The 14,583-nt window shown below is 41.9% G+C and overlaps 1 protein-coding gene across 1 annotated transcript in view; it reads right to left on the bottom strand.

Moving 5' to 3' along the window:
- Positions 1-14,583, bottom strand: part of flt3 (fms related receptor tyrosine kinase 3) — an 88,747-nt gene that overhangs the window by 69,568 nt on the left and 4,596 nt on the right. The window contains exon 2 of the mRNA XM_067985519.1: positions 44-168. Within this exon, the coding sequence (XP_067841620.1) occupies positions 44-168 (125 nt within the window). The remainder of the gene's footprint in view (positions 1-43; positions 169-14,583) is intronic.

Here is a 14,583-nt window from a genome sequence, read left to right as displayed (position 1 = left end):
GAAAAATAAATTAAATTACAGACTAGAATAAACAATGATTTACCTTGTTTAATACCTGTGATGATTCCAGATGATCCATATTGGTAGGATAGATCAAAATGTATTCAGTTTGAGATGATTGTTTGTTTACTATTTGTTCGGAAACCACAGGGAGTGCAGCATTTCTGACTGTTGAAAATAAAATTGTTCTTAAGTACTTCTTTCACATTTTATCTACTTTTCCTCTTAATATTTCATATTTCCCCCACACACATACCCAGTGGAAATTTCTTATGATCTCAAGTGTACACCAATAGTAGCTACGTTCTTAAACTCAGTTTTGGGATCTTTTCTCTGTTAGTCATCTAGCAAAAGCCCACAAAAGATGTAGTGGGAAGCATGACATTTTACTGGTTCCACGATTCAAAAATGGCAAGTTCAACATCACAGGGCAGATATTCCTTCCCCGCCCCTCCCCCCACCCCTGCCTGGCAGGCAGAGTACACACAAAGTACATGAGCCATTATGGAGATGAAACTAGATGAGGAAGCTGTGGTAAGTCTAGAATTTTCAACAGAGTAAAGTAGCTGGGCAAGGATGGTGTAAACCTTTAGCACAGCCAAAAATGAAGACATATTTCCCTCACTCTAGAAGATCCCAAGTATGAAGAAGAGCTGCACAATGACTGGCAATCAATAAAAGTTAGTTCATCCACTGACAAGAGTGGGTTACAAGTCTGTGGCAGTGAGCTAAGAGACATAGTCCACACAGGTAATAAAGGATTAGAATCCCCTACAGCCTAATTTGTTTGATCTGCACTGTTGGTACTGGTTGATTCAGCGATACCAATCAGCACTAGTGGCTGAGTTGTGCCGAAGGTCCTGGTGCAGATAGGGTTCCTTGCTAAGATGTCCAATTTGGAGCTGAAGTTAGGAATCCCTGAACCACCAAGTGTTGAATGATTTTCTGCAGCTGAGTCCTTTAGAAGATTTACTCTAGGATAGTGAGCAACATCAGCGCTGGGTGCCATTACTAACACAGATCTTTGGTCAATACCAAGCAGGTGGGTGAGTCTTAGTTGGAGTTTCAGTGGTGCTAATGAGAATCCCTACGTGGTCAGTTTTCGGTAAAATATTAAGATGCCTACGTGGCAAAGAAGCAGAATGCAAAATGGTTAGAAAGGGTTAATTAGTTAGTAACTGAGATTGATACAGGTGGCCTGGCCCTCCTGCTGGGCCATATGTTTGCGTAGTCAGCAGGTTTGCATGGTCTTATCAATGTAGAGTCTTTGATGTGATTCAAGGACTGGTCTGAATGTCTCCATGTTTATGGCAGATCAATATAAGTAACGAGCTTAGTCAAAGTTGAAAGACATTCCAGGTTGGGAGATAAGGAACAGAAGGAACAGGGAAGAACATTCCAAGTTGGAAGGTGAGGAAGTATCCCCTTTGATGTCTAACAGCAGCATGATCAGCACATGGACGATTTATGATTGGCCGGAAATAATGTAACCTCGCATGGCAACCTGTGCCCGGCTTATGATTGGTGTTGACCCTCGTTAAGTATGTTCCAACCCCTATTGATTGTATAAAAACGTGTGGATTTCTGTATGTTTTTGTTCTTGCTCTGCCAGCATAGAGGGACTCTATCAGGAGTCCAAATCAATGCTGCAGACTAAGAACCCTGCTATTAAAGTTGTGATGAACTTTAAAATGTATTCGACTTCAGTTTTTACTGAACCAGACTGAGGGGAAAGAATCCGGATCGTCACTGATATCCAGAGATCCCGATCTGAAATGTAACTCCTTATAGAAACTGGAGGTGTACCTTAATGCCACCAGTGCTAAATCTGCAGAGGGGATTTCCCTTGCTCGGCACCAGCATTTCTTCATTGGCAGATAATGAAGAGATACACTCCAAACTCCTTTCTTGGTTCCAGGATGTTGGGACTTGACACCTGACATCGGTGCTGTGACATTAACCACTAGAATCGAACAGAAGGATGCTGATCAACTTATTACTTCAGGAGATGAGATTCCCGGTGCCAGGGTAAACAGGGAGCCATAGGAGCTGGGGATGATCTACCTACTTCATCACATTCTGCCTGAAGTATAGAATGAAGGCAGCAAAGATGGCCTTCAGAATGAGGACTGAAAATGACCATAGGATGACCAAAGTTTTGGTTGCACAGACAGGTTTCGAGCAGATTTTAAGGTGGAGAGAGGGGGTGAGATGTCAGGAGGGAGCTGCAGTGAGTAGGACTGAGACAGCTGAAGGTTCTGCCACCAATGGTGACGTGAAGGAAGAGAAGATGCATAAAAGGCCAGAATCATAGGACTAGAGCTGTCCAGAGGGGATATTTGGCTGGAGGAGATGGCAAAGGTTAGGTGGAGTGAAGCCATGGAGGGATTTACAAAGAAAGATAGGGATTTTGAATTTAATGTATTGAAAAATAGCAAGCAAGTGAAGCTTAGTGAGTATGGGGAATAATGGATGAGTGAGACTTTGTGCAGGACAGGGTAAGTGCAGTTTTAAACAAGTTAGAGTTTATCAAGGATGGAGGATGGGAGGCCAGCATAGAGAGCAGTCAAGTCTGGAGATGACAAGGACATGTATAAGTTTCAACAGTAGAGGGGCTGATAACATATTCAACACATATGTTATTTTCCTTTAACAAAATGTTTGCTTTTAACAGAGGGTGGAGAGCGCAAATAGGTAACAAATGAGAGTAGTTGAAGTCTCTCACATTCTTTGAGGAGGCCATAATGGAGAGCATCACATGAGAGCTTGTACTTGATGTAGATATAATGTATGCTGGAGAAGAGGAACACCCTCCTGATTTGTACAACTATAATTGCATATCTTGTCTGTCCAAGTGCATGTTAGCAGGTGTGCAACATTGACTGTGATGCTCCACAAAATGTGCCAGACATAATTATGTGTGTAACAACATGCCTAATGATGTACCTGTAATTATCATATACCCTTTCTTCTTTCTCCAGATATGCCACAACCTAAGGAGAAGCAAGTTGATCCCTCTGAGGACTGAAAATGACCATAGGATGACCTTAGTTTTGGTTGATTAGACAGGTTTTGAGCAGATTTTAAGGTGAAGAGAGGGGGTGAGATGTCAGAAGGGAGTTGCAGTGAGTTGGACTGAGACAGCTGAAGGTTCTGTCACCAACACTGGAGTGAAGGAAAAGGAGATGTACAAAAGGCCAGAATCATAGGAACAGAGCTTTCAGGAGGGGATAATTGGGTGGAGGAGATGGCAAAGATTTGGTGGAGTATCATTAAACCTTGAAGCAGGCCACCCAGTGACACACTTTACCTATTAACTATTTAGAAGAAGCACAGGGTGAGTCATTTCTCAAAGGTATGGAAGCAGCAAGGATGGAGATGAAAGAATGACTGGCTGTTGCTGAACAGTCACACAGCATAGGTAAGATCTCTCATGCCCTCTACCCTATCATAGATCTTCCCTTTTGTTCTTTCTTCCTCTTCCCCTTCCCTCCCTCCCCTCCCCTTTCCCTGGCTCTGTACTTGCTCAAAAACTTTAATTCTTTTAACATCTTCCAGTTCCGAAAAAAAGTCTTCGACCTGAAATGTTAACTCTGTTTCTCTCTCCACAGATGCTGCCTGACTTGCTGAGCTTCTCCAACATTTTCTGTTTTTATTTCAGATTTCCAGCATCCACAGTATTTTGCTTTTGATTTAGGTAAGATCTTCGTTGAGTCACTTTGTCATTCTGACCTCATGGACCAGTTAGTAAATGAAGATAACATCATGAGTGCAAATGGATACACCAGCCACTTGCCTCCTGGCAGACCACGCTAGAAACTGCATTTACTGAAGCTGTTGCCCAGTTGGTCGATTTTGTGCAGCAAGGGTTCTCTGTTCTGTATTGAGCAAAATGCAGCACCAGTGTCATCTATGGGGGAAATCTTGAACGCAGGCGATGTGCATAGTTATAAAATCCCTCATAAATGCTCCCACTGATGCTGTCAAGGCATAGAGGTTGAAGGTTCAAAACACGCTAAAGGTAATTTTTAATGCATTTGATAATATATTAGGGAGAGCCATCAGAAGGGATTCAAAGACCTCACATCAGTGCAACAGTAACTGCACACAGAGATCAAGGGCCACCATGAAGAATCACCCTCAGGCAGTGACACATATGCAGAAGCACAAGGAACAGGCAGGCGGCTCAGGACATCATTAGTCCCTTGCCAGCAGGAAAGTAGCAGCATGAAGGCTTCCCAGCTGGAATAGGACAGCCTATTCCTGACACATAGGCAGAATTGTTTGGGTTTGCAACACACTGAGGTAAATGACTAACTGCATCACAAGCAGATCCACACTAGACCTCTCAGGAAGCAACCACTCATATTCCTCCCAGTAGTACATCACTTAACAATATACATCAACAATATGCATTTATATAGCACCTTTAAAGTAGTAAAACATTCTAAGGTACTTCACAGGAGCGTAAATCAGACAAAAATTGACACCGAGCCAAAGGAGACACGTGGACAGTTGACCAAAAGCTTGATAAAAGAGGTAGGCTTTAAGGCGCATCTTAAAGGAGGAGAGAGAGGTAGAGAGGCAGAGAGGTAGAGAGGCAGAGAGGATGAGGGAGGAAATTCCAGAGCTTAGGGCCTTAACAGCTGAAAGCATGGCCGCCAATGTGGTGGGGCAAAGGAAGTCAGGGAGTTATTGTACAACAACAACTTACATGTATACAGAACCTTTCATGTAAAAAATAGTCCTAAGGCACTTTATCGAGGTGCAAGAAAAATGGATGCTGAACCACAGAAAGAAAAATTAGGAATGGTGGCCAAAAGCTTGGTCAAACAGATGGGTTTTAAGAAGGGTATTAAAAGAGGAGAGAGTAACTCTCCAAGTTTAGAGAAGGAATTCCAGAGATTGAGACATTGGTGGCTGAAGCCACTGCCATCAATGGTGGGGCAAATGGATGCACAAGAGGCTGGAGTCAGATAAACAGAGAATTTGGAGGGAGTTGTAACACTGGACGTTGTTACAGAGATAGGGAGGGTCAAGTCCATCAAAGGATTTAAACATAAGGGCAAGGATTTTAAATTTGATACACTGGGGTATTGGAAGCCATGGGGATGGGGTGATGGGTGAGCAGGAATTGGTGTAGGAGATCAGACCTTTGGATGAGCTGGAGTTTTGGAAGTTGCAGGATGGGAGGCCAGCCAGAAGAGCATTGGAATAGTCAAGTCTGGAGGTGGCAAAGGCATGAATGAGGGTTTGAGCAGCAGATGGGTTGAGGTCGGGGTGGAGGCATGTGATGTTATGGAGGTGGAAGTAGAGGCGGAAGTCTTTGTGATGGAGAGGCCATGGGATCAGAACTCAGCTATGGGTCAAATAGAATGCCATAGTTCCAAACAGTCTGGTTCACCCCCCAGACTGATAAGGAGAATGGAGTGGGAGTTGAGAGAGCTACACTTGTGCGAAGCTCCAAAAATGTTTGCTTTCCTCTTCCCAATGTTTAACCAGAGGAAGTTAAGACTCATCTAAGACTGGATGACAGCACATAAGCAGTGGAGGGGTTGAGAGAGGTATTGGAGAGGTGAGGCTGGGTGATATATATATATATATATGTGGAAGCTGACTCCATGTCTGCAGATAGCATGTAGATGATGAACAGGAAGGGGCCAAGGATGGATCTTTGTGGGACTTCTAAGGTGACTTTGCATGGGTGGGAAGAGAAGACATTGCTAGGGATGCTCTGGCTATATTTAGATAGATAAGAATGGAACCAAGCAAGAGCAGTCCCACAGAGCTAAACAACGGAAGAGAGACAGTGGAGGGGGATAGTATGATTAACCAAAGGCTGCAGAGACGTCAAGGAAGATGAGGATGGATAATTCACCACAGTAACAGAGAATGCCATTTGCATCTTTGGTTATGGTCTTTTCTGTGCTCTGGGGGTGAAACCAGATTGGAGCGATTCATTCTGGGAGTTGTGAGAAAGATGGACACAGAGCTGGGAGGTCACCAAGCTCAAGAGCCTTGGAGAGGAAAGGGAGGCAGTAAAAACAAAATCTTTTAAACAGTTAAGGGATCTCTAATATTTATGGCACATTGGTGAAGAATTAGTGCTGTAGTCATCATCTCAGGTAAACCTTGCCAATTTTTACCCTCTCACTCATTCGGTGAAAGAAATTTCACCCAACGTTCTCTATGCTCTATGCATTTACATAGAAACTTATTCTCCCCATAATATGATGGAAATGGATAAAAATTATATGCAAATAGAGATCAGTCTGTAGTGGAATGTTTTAATGAATACCAGGTACATAAGAAGTGGAAGGAGTTTTTAAAAAATGCAAGAGATGCATTGAATGGGGAGGTAGGTACAAGTGTTGGGGATAATTAAAACATGCCTATAAATCTACTTGATATGAGTTAATAGCATAAAACTTCACTAATTTCACAATTTAAAAATTTGAAAGAAGGAGATTAATAATGTCAGGAAAGATAATATCGCATGATACATCAAGGATGCTCTCCTTAGACCTGGATTCAAGTGCCTTTTCATAGCAATGGTTAGCATGGTTGTTAATTCAGTTGTGGTACTCATGCCTCTGAGTCAGAAGGTCATTGGCTCAACTCCGACCCCAGAGACTTAAGCACATAAACTAGACTGCCATGTCAGTGCAGTACTGAGGAGTGTTGCTGTTGGAGGTGCCATCTTTCGGTTGAGACGTTATACTAATGCCCCCATCTGCCCTCTCAGGTGCATGTAAATGTTTCTATGGCATTATTTGAAGAACAGCAGGGGAGGTCGCTTGGTGTTCTGGCCAATATTTATTCCTCAACCAACATCACTAGAACAGATTATCCGGTCACTATCTCATTCCTTTGTGGAAACTTGGCTGCCGCATTTCCCTACATTACAACAGTGACTTCACTTCAAAAGTACTTCAATGGCTGTAAAGCACTTTGGGACATCCTGAGGTCATGAAAGGCACTATATAAATGCAAGTTTTTCTTCTTCCTTTTTCTCTCTCTCTCCCCCCCCCCTCCCTCCAATTCTCCCCTCTCACTCCCTCCTTTCTTTCTTTCTTTTTTTTCTCTCTCTTCCCACCTCCCTCCATCCCTCCCTCCCTCCCTCCATCCCTCACTCCCTCCCTTCTTTCTGTCTTTCGTTCTTTATTTCACCAAATATAAAGTTGACATTAATAGGCCAGCAAATATACAGTTTACTAATGATGAACTTGTTAAGCTTTCCTTATCTACAGAGTCAGATTCCGAGTGCGGGAGTTTTGCGGTGGTTCTGGACGGGCCTGTAAAAGCTAAGTGTTAAACAGTTAAGAGATCTCTGATATTTCTGGTGGAATGGTAACCTGGCGAAAGCAATTTTTCCTGAAGCATTAGTGCTGAAGTCTTCATCCCAGGCAAATCCTGTAAAGTTTTACCTTCTCACTCACTGGGTCAAAGAAATTTCCCCCAACATTCTCTATGCCTCGTGCGTTAACACAGAAACTTATTCCCCCCATAATATGGTGGAAATCATCGGATCATAGAATGGTTACAGCACAGAAGGAGGACATTCGGTGCATCGAGCCTGTGCCGGCTCTCTGCAAGAGCAATCCAGTTAGTCCCACTCCCCCACCCTTTTCCCGTAGCCCTGCAAATTTTTTCCCTTCAAGTACTTATCCAATTCTCTTCTGAAAGCCACAATTCAATCTGCCTCCGCCATCCTTTCAGGTAGTGCATTCCAGATCATAACCCCTCACTGCGTAAAAACATTTTTTGAAGCAGCAGAAATGGATAAAAAATTATATGCAAACAGAGATCAGTCTCCAGTGGAATGTTTTAATGAATACTAGGCACATTAGAAATGCAAGGAGTTAAACAAAATGCAAGTGATACAGTGAATGGGGAGGTAGGTATAAGTGTTGGGGAAAATTAAATTGTATTGTAAGTCCTATAAATCTACTTGATATGAGTTAATAGCGTAAAACTTCACTAATTTCACAAGTTAAAAAATTTGAAAGCACAAGATTGATAATGTCAAGAAAGATAATGTCGCATGATACATCAAGGATGCTCTCCTGAGACAGGGATTAAAGTGCCTTTTCATAACAATAGACACCATGGCTGTTAATTCAGCCTTGGATCAGTGCTGGGACTCATGCCTCTGAGTCAGAAGGTCATTGGCTTAAGTCCCATTCCAGAGACTTAAACATATAATCTAGACTGCCATGTCAGTGCAAGTACCGAGGAGTGTTGCTCTGTCAGAAGTGCCGTCTTTTGGACGAGACATTATACCAAGACCACACCTGACCTCTCAGGTGCACGTAAAAGATCCCATGGCACTCTCTCAATGGAAATAAAAATCGGGAGAGATGTAAAATGGGCTGCTAACTCGCTATCACCCGTTTTACACAATCGCATCGCACAAAGTCAAAATCTACCGCAGTACGAGGTAAAAAGCAGCAGTTGCTGGTACTCAAGTTTCAACATGTTAAATTGAGGTTGAGCTACAACTTCCTACTGCAACATCATCATATAAAACAAGACCCCAGTCAATGATATACCTCCAATTCAAGATTGCAAATCGGTTGCTAAATGGGTAAAAGTTTTAACTCTACAAAGGGTATACATGAAATTCATAACTGCATTTGTTTGTTATCCTCAGTTAGTTTCAAGATTACATTCTTTGATTTAATATATCTGCATGACATGGTCAGAATAAACTCAAGAATTTTGGGACCACTCTGTCTTTCTCAAAAACTCATGATGTAAATGAAATATACATTCTCATATTAAAGATAATGGCATATTGAGATTTATTACTGTAATTTACATAATCTTTATCTGCGTCATGGTTGGTTGGTATCAGCAGCAAAAGTTTATTAACTATTCAGTACAATTATTCAGTACAATTCTAGAAAGAATTTTAATAACAATGCATACAAATCAGGAGAGTAGTAAGTGGATCTCAAAATGTTGATGTGAAGCTCACATTCATAGGAATCCTATTACATTATGTCAGCAATTGTATAAATGCAATGCACAAAGCAAACAAAAAGTAGTGTCCGGGCACAGGTGTAAACTGCGATTGAGCTTAAAATGAAGAAATTGATACTAAAATATTTTACTCTGACCACTAGATACTAAGTTTTGTAAGGGTTGAGCAAAGAGCTTGGATCTGGTGAGTGCAACGATCTGGTTGAAATATCGGTTGCTATGAGCAGAGTCAATTGGGATAACTTGGGCCACTGTTTAACTGGGTACCATATGAAGCCTGAATTACCTACTGAAGAAGGACTGACAATCCCCAAGTTTATTCTGTGCAGTTACTAAACTCTGACACGTGGGGGAATAAATTGGTTTGCACCCATTTTCAGGCGCAAACTGAGTGGCGCACACACTGAACGTGCCAGTATAGGCCGGCCAAAGGACCACCCGAAATTGGTCCACGGGCTTCATCTTAATATTTTGAGTGAGCTGCCGGCACCTGTTATGCCTACATGGCAACTTGCCTCTCTGGTCACCTCACTCACTGGCAGTGGCCCCAAGGTAAGTCCTGGGTGGGGGAGGAGAACGGGAGAGGGCTGAGCATTGTCCAGCAATAGCCTGAAGTCATGCTAAGGAGCTAGCAGGAGCACATTAATGTAAATATTTTTTTAAGCTTACCTTTTTTGAGGCTGCCTCCAGCGTTCCCTTTAAGGATCGCTGTTTAGGTCGCATGTACATCAGGTAATCCTGAGCGTAGCAGGCCACTCCACTAAGAGCAAATGAATTTCCGGAATGGGTCCTCAAACATGCGCTAGGCCCCTTATTAGTATATTCAAGGGGCCTAACACCTCTACAGCATCTGAATCAACATAGCATCAGACGTGTTTGCAACGCATTCAGGCGTCCCCCAAATTGGACCTCTGTGCCCTCGCTTTCCACCTGGAAAACAAGCTGACGAAATCCAATTTCACCCCCAGAAAATCTTGGGCAGTCTAGGGGAGCAGTTTTAATGGGAATTATTAATAATAATGGCTTGGTTTTTGCTTTGAATGACAGTGCAAATGTTAACGCAAAGGTATCAAATTAAAGCTAATTGGGGTGATGAGAGCTTTATACTGTTATATGATGACTGCTGGCTCCCATAGTGTGAGTCTCTTGTAGCCACATCAATCTAAGACTACCAGAGATTTTCTACAACAGCAACAAGAAAAGACCTGTTCTTCCCAGCTACTGCCAGTTTTACTGGTGCGAGTAAATGTTGTGTCATGTCATTATCAAGCGTAAATGTTTCCATTATCTCTGTAGTGATGTTAATACACAATGTCTTGATGTCGCTACTCCAAGCAAGCACGCTTACCAAAATTCGCAACCAGCCTGAGCATAAATAAAACTTTGGGCCCTCATAATGCATCTGGTTTACAGGAAGACCAAATACACACTGCCAAAAAGAAATGCGGGGAAAGTGACTCAGTTAGCTCACTCGTCCAAAATCTGAACTGCAATATAAAAACAGCTACATACATCTGATTTTGTACAGCAATAATGTGTGCTAATAGTGAAACATAATTGCCTGGTTCTTGGGGACAAGTTCTAAGATGATTGATGGTAAATTGTACACAACTTAATTTGAATGTTGCTTTGTGGTATTGGTTTGCACAGCGTAGAATTATTTTTGATTTTATGTTACAAAAACAATTTTTAATCTGATTAATATGAGCCTACAGCATAAATACAGATTGCATGATAATTGTTGATAATGCACCAGAATACATTGTCCACTTGGGTTCCAACTTACAAGAGGATCTTATATACGTTCTATAGAGGCAAGGGGATTGGCTTGACAACTATTTGGTGGCAGGCTTCTGCAAAGAGTCTGTTCCTACACGGATCTCTGGTAGTCCACAAGATGCAGTAAGGACTCTTTTACTAAAAGCCTCATCAGTCAGTCATTGCCATGTCAATCCTTCTCCTCTGCAATGCTGAGGCTCACCTTCCAGCCTTTCTGGTTGCATAGTTTTCCCTCTTGTAATGGTAATGTATTACAGAATACAGCAGATCCTGCTTTGACAGAAATACTGCTTTGACATCCCAATGCAATGTTCAATAAGAATTTTGGTAGAGTCATTATATTTTCTTTTAGCATCAGTACGGGGGTGTGAGAAAGACAGCATCAGGGCAGTAGGACAGGTTCGGGTCTCTTGTCCAAATAAGAGTTTTAGATACTAATGCACGGAATATAAGAAATAAATTGAGTGAATTAGAGGCTCAAATACAGCTTAGAGGGTATGACAGGTGGCCATTACTGAGACATGGTTGCAAGCTGCTCATGATTGGGAGTTAAATATTCCAGGTTATAAAGTCTTTAGAAATGATACGGAAACTGGAAGAGGTGGCGAGGTAGCCTTATTGATTAAAGATACTATTGCAACATTAATAAGAGAGGATATAGGTAAGGGAAAGCAATCAGCGGAGACTCTATGGTTAGAATTGAGGTATAAGAGAAGACTTAGAACTGTAATGGGAGTTTTCTACAGGCCTCCTGATAGCAGCAATGAAGTGGCAGAACGTATCAATTCAGAGATTAGAGAGGCTTATAGGAAAAGCAGAGTTTTAATTTTCATATAGATTGGCAAGAGCTGAGTAGCTCTTCCGTAGCTCTACGTAGATGTAAATGGATACGATATAATTGCGACTACAGAGACATGGCTGCAGGGTGACCAAGGCTGGGAGCTGAATATCCAAGAGTATTCGATATTTAGGAAAGGCAGGCAAAAAGGAAAAGGAGGTTGGGTGTCGTTGTTAGTAAAGGATGAAATCAGGGCAATAGTGAGAAAGGATATTGGCTCAGAAAATTTTGATGTAGAATCAGTCAGCGTGGAGTTAAGAAGCACCAAGGGGCAGAAAACATTGGTGGGAGTTGTCTATAGGCCTCAAAATAGTAGTGGTAATGTAGGGGATGGGATCAAACAGGAAATTAGAGATGTAGGTAACAATGGCACAACAGTAATCATGGGTGACTTTAACCTACATATAGACTGGCCAAACTAAATTAGCAATAATACTGTGGAGGATGAATTCCTGGAAGGTGCACAAGTACGTTGAGGAGCCAACTAGGGAACAGGCTATCCTAGATTGGGGTATAGTGCAATGAGAAGGGGTTAATTAATAATCTTGATGTGCAGGGTCCTTTAGGGAAGAGTGACCATAACATGATAGAATTCTTCATTAAGATGGAAAGTGAAGTAGTCCAATCTGAAACTAGGGTCCTAAATCTAAACAAAGGAAACTACGAAGGTATGAGGAGTGAGTTGGCTATGGTAGATTGGGGAACTTCATTAAAAGGCATGATGGTGGATAGGCAGTGGCTAACATTTAAGAACAAATGCATGAATTGCAACAGTTATACATTCCTTTCTGGAGCAAAAACACAAAAGGAAAAATGGCCCAACCATGGCTAACAAAAGAAATTAAGGATAGTATTAGATCTAAAGAGGAGTCATATAAAGTTGCCAGAAAAAGTAGCAAGCCTGAGGATTGGCAGCAGTTTAGAACTCAGCAAAAAAGGACCAAGAAATTGATTAAGAGGGGGAAAATAGAGTATGAGAGCAAACTTGCAAGGAACATAAAAGCGGACTATAAAAGCTTCTACAAGTATGTAAAAAGAAAATGTAGGTCCCTTACAGTCAGAAACAAGAGAATTTATAATGGGGAACAAGGTAATGGCAGAGCAATCAAACAAATACTTTGGTTCTGTCTTCACAGAAGGGGATACAAATAGCTTCCTAGAAATGCTAGGGAACCAAGGGTCTAGTAAGAAGGAGGAATTAAAGGAAATTAGTATTAGTAAAAAAAGAGTGCTGGAGAAATTAATGGGACTGAAAGCCAAAAAATCCCCAGGGCCTGATAATCTGCATCCCAGAGTACTAGAAGAGGTAGCCATGGAAATAGTGGATGCATTGGTTGTTATCTTCCAAAATTCTATAGATTATGGAAGAATTCCTGCAGATTGGAGGGTGGCAAATGTAACCCCACTACTTAAAAAAGGAGGGAGAGAGAAAACAGGGAACTACAGACCGGTTAGCCTAACATCAGTAGTAGGGAAAATGCTAGAGTCTATTATAAAGGATGTGATAACAGGACACTTAGAAAATATCAACGGGATTAGACAAAGTCAACATGGATTTATGAAAGGGAAATCGTGTTTGACAAACCTACTGGAGTTTTTTGAGGCTGTAACTGGTAGAATAGATAAGGGAGAACCAGTGGATGTGGTGTATTTGGATTTTCAGAAGGTCTTTGACAAAGCCCCATGTAAGAGGTTAGTGTGCAAAATTAAAGCACATGGGATTGGGGGTAATATACTGCCATGGATTGAAAATTGGTTAACAGTCAGGAAACGGAGAGTAGGAATAAATGGGTCTTTTTCAGGGTGGCAGGCGGTGACTAGTGGGGTACCGCAAGATCGGCGCTTGGGCCCGAGCTACTCACATTTGGATGAGGGAACCAAATGTAATATTTCCAAGTTTGCTGACGACTCAAAACTAGGTGGGATTGTGAGTTGTGAGGAGAATGTAAAGAGGCTTCAAAGCGATTTAGACAAGTTTAGTGAGTGGGCAAATACATGGCAGATGCAGTATAACATGGATAAATGTGAAGTTATCCACTTCGGAAGGAAAAACAGAAAGGCAGAGTATTATTTAAATGGTGATAGATTGGAAAATGTTGATGTGCAAAAGGACCTGGGTGTCCTTGTACACCAGTCACTGAAAGTAAACATGCAGGTGCAGCAAGCAGTTAGGAAGGCAAATGATATGTTGGCCTTCATTGCAAGAGGATTTGAGTACACAAGCAAGATGTCTTACTACAGTTATACAGGGCTTTGGTGAGACCACACCTGGAGTATTGTGTGCAGTTTTGGTCTCCTTACCTATGAAAGGATATACTTGCCATGGAGGGAGTGCAGCGAAGGTTCACCACACTGATTCCTGGGATGGCAGGACTGTCATATGAGGAGAGGTTGGGTTGACTAGGCCCGTATAGACTACAGTTTAGAAGAATGAGAGGGGATCTCATTGAAACGTATAAAATTCTGACAGGGCTAGACATACTGGATGTAGGGAGGATGTTTCCCCTGGCTGGGGGGGTCTAAAATGAGGGGGTCACAGTCTCAGGATACAGAGTAGGACATTTAGGACTGAGATGAGGAGAAATTTCTTCACTCAGAGGGTGGTGAACCTGTGGAATTCTCTACCACAGAAGGTTGTGGAGACCAAGTCACTGAATATATTTAAGGAGATAGATAGATTTCTCGACACAAAAGGCATCATATGGGGAGAGAGCGGGAATATGGCATTGAGCTAGAGGATCAGCCATGATCATATTGAACGGTGGAGCAGGCTCGAGGGGCCGAATGGCCTACTCCTCCTCTTATTTTCTATGTTTTTATGTTTCTAAGTCAGAACAGAAGTGAATTTTTAAAGTACATTCAAGATAGTTTTCTGGAGCAATATGTTCTAGAACCAACAAGAGGGCTGGCCACAATAGATTTAATAATGAACCAGACTTAGTTAATAATTTAACAGTAAGGGAACATTTATCTAACAGTGA

This window comes from Heptranchias perlo, chromosome 6 (genome assembly GCF_035084215.1).
Source record: "Heptranchias perlo isolate sHepPer1 chromosome 6, sHepPer1.hap1, whole genome shotgun sequence".
NCBI lineage: Eukaryota > Metazoa > Chordata > Chondrichthyes > Hexanchiformes > Hexanchidae > Heptranchias > Heptranchias perlo.
The sequence above is the reverse complement of the archived record's forward strand: the minus strand, read 5'-3'. Positions and strand labels throughout refer to the sequence as shown.